General features: G+C 42.7%; 1 protein-coding gene across 1 annotated transcript in view; it reads left to right on the top strand.

Moving 5' to 3' along the window:
* The window catches only part of LCP1 (lymphocyte cytosolic protein 1), a 103,994-nt gene extending 97,923 nt beyond the window's left edge, over window positions 1–6,071 (top strand). The window contains exons 15-16 of the mRNA XM_030200505.1: window positions 4,382–4,506; window positions 5,101–6,071. Coding sequence (XP_030056365.1) covers window positions 4,382–4,506; window positions 5,101–5,233 — 258 coding nt within the window. The 3' untranslated portion in view covers window positions 5,234–6,071. The remainder of the gene's footprint in view (window positions 1–4,381; window positions 4,507–5,100) is intronic.
* The last annotated feature ends 1,320 nt before the right edge of the window (window positions 6,072–7,391 follow it).

Here is a 7,391-nt window from a genome sequence, read left to right on the forward strand (position 1 = left end):
TGGGAGGGTCAGGGCCATTTGCTAAAGATGCACGCGGTAATACTGATGCACCAGGATTTACACCAGGTTTCAGTTGGCGTAAATCCTCTCACCCAAAGTTTGGCACAGAAATTGGATCTAAACGCTCCTCTATAAATGGCGGGCAATTTGGACCGATGTTTATAGTTTAGTGCTCCACATGGATTTTTTTCAGCACTGTTTTTTCATCACCATTTACTGAAACTAGTCCAAAGTTCCCAGCCTGTGTGAAGAAAACTCAGGCATTATACAACAGTGACACCTATGGGTGGGATCCAGGGTGTCCCCCCCCCCCCCCCCCCCCCGTTCCGTCTAAGCTGAGTGAGAGTCCTCCAACTACATTGCTGCCAATGGGGGGCAGTGCTTCATTACTGTGTTTTCAATCACTAGGGACAGGAGTGCCCCCAACTGGAAGGACTGTAGCAGATTGTATAAATGGGGCCCAAATCTGTACACAATCCTGAGACCTGCACGCAAATAAATTATATAATGAGCGTTAATCAATAATTGGTTGATAACATGCAATTTTGATGTTAATTGGCACTAATTTGGATTTGTACATGGATCTGTCTGTGAGCGATTCTATAAAGATCTGTTCACAAATATTCTCATGCACAACCCAAAAGGAGGTGTGGCCATGGGAGGGGCATGGGTGAGTCAGAGGCATTCACACAATATTATTGTAGTGTTACAAAATTCTGGGGATCAGTGCCCAACTTGTATTCCAGGATTTATACCAGGTTTCAGATGGTGTAACCCTTTCACCTACAGTTGGGCGCGCAAATCCCTTTTAGGCGCTATTCTCTAAATGGCACTCATCCCGGAACGCCCTTTGTAGAATAGTGCGGAGTGCTGACTTTTCCCCGCGCATATTTTTCGATGCCATTTCTTGAATCTGGCCCTTTAAGGGCAAATCTACAGATTACATTATTAGCACTTAACGTGCGTTAAGTGTACGCTTACCCATGAAATGCTAGGAGAGCACCTAAGCAGTATTCTGTAATGAGTGCTTAAATAACATAGAACTAGATTCTATATATCACACCTAAAAAATCAGTGGCAAAAAAAAAAAAATACACCTAGGCGTATTCTAAAAAGTACATCTAAATCTAGGTGTACTTTTTAGAATACGCCTAAATTTCCAAGTGATTTATAGAATACGGCGAGTGCCTGTCCATGCAACTAAATTTAGTCATGTGCAGTTACTCCAAGTAAAACTTGGTGTAAATGCAGATGCCTAAATTAGGCTTGGACTGGGTGTATTTTATAACAACGTGCATAGATTTTAGAAATGCCCACAACCTGCCTATTCCATGCCCCCTTTTCAACTATGCGACTTACAAGCATCATGTTACAGAATATGCTTAGACAGCCACACATGTAAATTCTAATTAATACCAATAATTGCTTGTTAATTGGCAATTATGAGCGCTGATTGGCTTGTTAACTAATTAAGTTGTGCACGCAAATCCACAATACGACCGGATTTGCACGCACAACTTAAGTCACGCTATATGAAATCCAGGGGATAATGTGTAAATGCAAGGAGGCATGCACACGAACAGAGCACTGGCAAGGTTCCCGTTTATACATGTAATTTAGGGAATACTGTAAATTATGCGCCTCCCTGCTGCATTTAGTCACCCTTATTTATGCCAGGTCTATGGCTCACGTAACCGCAGACACATAAACGTAAAGCGTGACAATGCTAGGTTGTGCTAGTATTTTCATACAGAATCTGGGTGCCCAGGTGTGGTGTAGAATAGGCTCTCATTATGTGTCTTCAGGGCACCTAAATGGAGGTAAGTTTTAGACTTACCCCCTTTGTAATTGTAACCCTGGGCACACATCCGGCTCAGCTCAACTCCTGGGTTTTGCTCCACCTCACCCAGGACCAGAGTCACACAAACAGAATACTTCTGCCAAACACACAACTCCCACTGGTAGAATCACTTGAGCTGGGCGCAGGTCGGGGCCGGAAGAAATCTGGTAGGCCAAGGGTATGCTTTCTCTGGGCACTTCCACTCAAAAGATTAGTCAGCAGTCTCAGAGTTGAACTTCAACTTGCATTATTATCAGTAACTTAGTAAAAAGAACAGTTCATAACCTTGTCAGCTTGGTCTGTACAATTCAGGGTGTTTTTCTTCAGATGGTCAGCACAGCACAAAACAGTCTCCATATGATATCAGGGCATTCAAACTTACAGTTTAGTTCTATCTTAAATCTCCTCTATTTGCAAACCAGAATAAAGTACTTGGTAATCTTGATTACACTCTCAGTCCACAATTATCTCCACATTATCTCTTCAGTTACTCTCTGTCCCATCCCAGAATAGGGGTCATTCACACCTGCAATGAAAGTCCTGCCAGAAGTGAGGCACGCCCACTCCCACTTCTCCTACCTGGGGTGTATACCCTCCTCCAGACCCCCCTCCCTTATCCTGTTTCAACTATCTTTCTGTTCACTCCCTAATCATGCACCCTTGACCTGTATTTGTACACTTACTTAATTTAATGTAAGCCACAAAGAACTGAGTCCTTGACTCAGATGAGTGTGGGGTATAAATCCAATAAAGTTAAAGTTAACGTATTGTCCTCCAAGCACTCCTTCTTGCTCCCTATTCTGGAACTCCCTGTAGGCATCCGCTGCTATGTAGCAGAAATTTGCAGTCACCACACAAAGCAAATTTCTCCTGCTTTGATACCCAGGACTCTCTGCCTCGGTACAATGGGTCTCGGCGGGGGTGGGCTACCAAAGACCAGAATGTTCTCCAAGCAATATCTTTTATTAACGTATTTATCCTTCCTACTAGTGCTGGACTTTACTCCGATTGCCTCACCAGGCTGTCAATAACAGCTCTGTCTCCTTACAGGCTCATTTTTGAAAGAGAAGGATACCCATTTTTCGACATAAATCGGAAGATGGACGTCTTTCTCACAGGGTCGTCCAAATCGGTATAATCGAAAGCAGATTTTGGAAGTCCCCAATTGCTTGCAGTCTCAGGGACAGCTAAAGTTCAAAGGGGGCATATCGGAGGCGTAGCGAAGGTGGGACTTGGGTGTGCCTAACACTAGGACATCCTCGACCCATAATAGGAAAAAAAGGACGTCCCTGACGAGCAGTTGGACGACTTTACCTGGTCGTGTTTTTCTCATGACCAAGGCACAAAAAGGTGCCCAAAATGACCAGATGACCACCGAAGGGAATCGGGGATGACCTCCCGTTACTCCCCCAGTGGTCACGAACCCCCTCCCACCCTCAAAAAATATCTTTCAAAATATTTTTTGCCAGCCTCAGATGTCATACTCAGGTCCATGACAGCAGTATGCAGGTCCCTGGAGCAGTTTTAGTGGGTACTGCAGTGCACTTCAGGCAGGCGGACCCAGGCCCAACCCCCCCTGCCTGTTAAGTTTGTGGAGGAAACAGCGAACCCTCCAAAACCCACCACAAACCCACTGTACCCACATCTAGGTGCCCCCCTTCACCCGTAAGGGCTATGGTAGTGGTGTACAGTTGTGGGTAGTAGGTTTTGGGGGGCTCAGCACACAAGGTAAGGGAGCTATGTTCCTGGGAGCAATTTCTGAAGTCCACTGCAGTGCCCCCTAGGGTGCCTGGTTGGTGTCCTGGCATGTCAGGGGGACCAGTGCACTAGAAATGGTGGCTCCTCCCATGACCAAAAGGCTTGCATTTGGTTGTTTCTGAGATGGATGTCCTTGGTTTCCATTATCGCCAAAAATCAGAAACGACCAAGTCTAGAGATGACCATCTCTAAGGATGACCAAAATTTCAAGATTTGGACGTCCCTGACCGTATTATTGAAACGAAAGATGGACGTCCATCTTGTTTTGATAATACGGGTTTTCCCGCCCCTGCATCGGGACGTTTTGCGAGGACGTCCTCATCAAAACTTGGACGACCCTTTCGATTATGTCCCTCTTAGTGACCCCCAGAAAATCCTCTCACCTCCAGCCTTATGCCAAAGCCCATTTTCAGGGGGCGGGGGGGGGGGGGGGGGGGGGGGGATAACATAATCATGGGCCTGCAAGCCACATTTCAAAGAAAAACTCCTTGCAGAGTTTCCCTTTGAAAATCTTAGAGTAGCAGTTTAGCAGGGAAAATGTATATCTATCCTACTCTGCAGGAAGAAAGTATGCAAGGTAAACGATATACAGGGATTTCAAAATGAAATCACCAACCTACTTCTCTGGGTGTATTCCACCCCGTCCCTCTCTTCAAGGTAACCCATGTACCCAAGGCAATATCTTTGAAAACTGTCCCCTTAAAGGTTACTGCTTACAAAATGATAATATTTGCTTTAACATCTTGTTGTTTCACATGTTTTCTGTATGTTTTTCGTGTGTAGGACAGTAGAATCAGCACAAGTCTGCCTGTCCTAGATCTCATTGATGCCATTCAGCCGGGTTCAATCAAGTATGATCTTTTGAAAACAGAGGACTTGAACGATGAGGAGAGACTCAATAATGCCAAGTATGTACAGATCACCTAACTCAGTGGTTCCCAAACCTGGTCCTGGAGGCACCCCAGCCAGTCAGGTTTTTAGGATAATCACAATGAATATTCATGGGAGTGATTTGCATGCAACCTTAGGATTATTTATGTGGGTACAGGATTCAGATTGCTTATCCCCCCTTAATTTGATTTTTTAAAATAGTATGCTACTTACAATGTCAATACAATACACATTAAAACATCTTAAACAGCGTATAGGGTGTAAGCACAGGCAGAAGATATGGATGGATAAGATAGAGCAACAGGAGTTAGATAGAAATAAGGGTGACTAACTTAAGGAAAAACATACTGCTGGGCAGAGCTCTTAATCAACTGGTTTTCCGCAGATTCACTCATTGATAAGACCTGATACTCCCAATGAAAAGAAAGCTAAAGTTGAACTTTCAACAGTACCAAAACTGGCATACCAGATTATGAAAGCAGATAAGAGCATGGGATGTAGCTTTTATGGTCAATAGTTTGTCACTTGAAGTGATGTTTTCATTTGTTAGTGTCTTACAAATAATTGATTTGCTGTCTTGGCTTTGAAACTTACCTTAATTTTTCTTGCAGGTACGCCATCTCCATGGCAAGAAAAATTGGAGCCAGAGTCTACGCTCTTCCAGAAGACTTGGTGGAAGTGAAACCAAAGATGGTCATGACAGTCTTTGCCTGCCTCATGGGAAGAGGAATGAAGAGAATTTAAAGAAAAATAGATTTGGAAGTATTAGCAACATGCTCGATTCCCACAAGACTGGACCCTCACTCAAAAACAAAGAGTGAAGCTTTCCCCTAGTTTTCTTTGGTCATGCTTAGCTGTTGAACAGTGCTCCTCCAAAGACAACACTTGGTCTGTGAAAATGTGTTGAATGAAATTATTCTTTGTATCCCGTTCATCACCGAGGCACTTGCTCAAGAAAACTGGAAAGTTCCTAAAGTTGGGTGTTGAGTTCTGGAATTTGTTTCTGATAACGTTCCAAAGAATTAGGCTTCCATTATGCTTTGTATCGGTGGCTACAGTATTAAATTCAGTGTATTCCTGAGGAAAGAAAACATTTATTATTTTGAGGGAGAACTGTTAGAACATGTTGCAGATAGCATGTTCATGTGCTACCAGTCTTTTTTAATCCCGTGATCTTGCTTCCAATGTGTACTAAGAAATGCGTAAGATGATTTTCTGAACAATGAAAAATATCCCTATTTATCAAAATAAAAATGTTTTCCAGTCCCTCTGCAGGTGCAATGATATACTCCATGCTCATGCTACTGAAAAGCAAAGTGACTGAATCCTGTCTCAGTGTGGCAATGGTATCTTTAACCCTTTTTTCCAACTTCTACCTTCTACCTCTCCACTTGCTGTACGATGATAAAAAGCCTCAGTGAATAACAACTGGAAAATAGTGGTTAAATATTCCTTAACAAAAATGTCAAAGCTCTGAGCTGCAGATCTGCCTCTAAAATGTGTCTGTTGATTGTTCTGATAGATGTGACTATACCATCTTGCTGTCATAAACCCATAATAAAATCACTTGGTCCTCAATCGACTAGTCTCTTGTGGAACAATATTCTTGCAGCTTATAACAAGGCAAATCATTTGCAGGAGACTTTGCTAGTCAGGATTTAGTATGTCCCTGCTTTCTTTAAGAGGTTGTGTGCTTGACTGTTTAAATGAGAGAATGCAGCTCTGGTGGGAGGAGAAAAGTGCATGAAAGAGAGGCCTTTAGCAGCAGACAGTATGGCAGGTCCATTTATTTATTTTCAGGCTTAGAATCACCCACCCCAAAACTGGCTGAGCAGGGTATACAAAGCAGATAATATAAACAGATCAATAATGAAACCTGGCAGTCAGAGTATTTTTTTTTTCAAATGCTGGCCTTGGTATCCTTGCTTGTATAGTCAGTGCTGTTCGATATAGATATAATAGAGTGACTGCCGGTAATTATACAGATAGCGGTGATATGTATAGTTTTAGGTTCCTACTCATGTTCTGCCCATATTCTGGCCAGACACTATACAGATGGGGGAAATTCTATATATGGCACTGATCATTAGGTGCTAAAGCATTCTAGTGGGTGCAAGGCATGCAAATGGGGCAGAAATGGCAGTTCCATGAAAAAACACATGTGCCTATTTGTAGAATACGTGTAAGTGTTCTGCATGGATCTGCAAAGTGGGCATGGCCATGGGAGGGTATAGGCGGGCCAGGGGTGTCCCCTTAAAATGTGTGCAATGTTAGAGAATTTGGAGGATCTGTGCCCAACTTGCATGCTAGGATTTATACCTGGTTTCAGTTGGTGTAACTCCTCGCACCCAAAGATAAGTGCAAATCCTGGTGCTAGGCGTTATTCTACAAAGAGCGCTGATTCTGGAACACCCATTATAGAATGCTTTTCAGCACCAATTTATTATTTTTTTGCGATGAATTTTGAGTGCCATTTATAATGTTTTTCCCATAATGCCAAAGACAATAGAGTGATTTTCTCTGGCATTACCCATAAACTGCCTTTGAAAATTGGCAGCCTAAGAACAGTTTATTGCCAGTAAACTTAGACTAGGAGGACATGTAGGCACTTATTTTGGGCTTATTTTAAAACACAAAAATATAGAAAAATGTAGGCAGATAAAGACCCCACAAAAAGCTGCAGAAATCATGGCTAAAATGAAGCTGTGGACATTCATAATTGGTTGAAAATGTATAAATGTTCATGCATGGAGCACTGTGTAAATGTTCATGCATGAAACACAAGTATGTAGGTAAATCATGACTGCCCATGCTCCATCCAAAAATCTGCCTTTGAATACTATTACATAGCTGCATACTAGTACATACATTCTCATCATTGCATGTACTTGTACATGGGGTA

This window comes from Microcaecilia unicolor, chromosome 4 (genome assembly GCF_901765095.1).
Source record: "Microcaecilia unicolor chromosome 4, aMicUni1.1, whole genome shotgun sequence".
NCBI classification, from domain to species: Eukaryota; Metazoa; Chordata; class Amphibia; order Gymnophiona; family Siphonopidae; genus Microcaecilia; species Microcaecilia unicolor.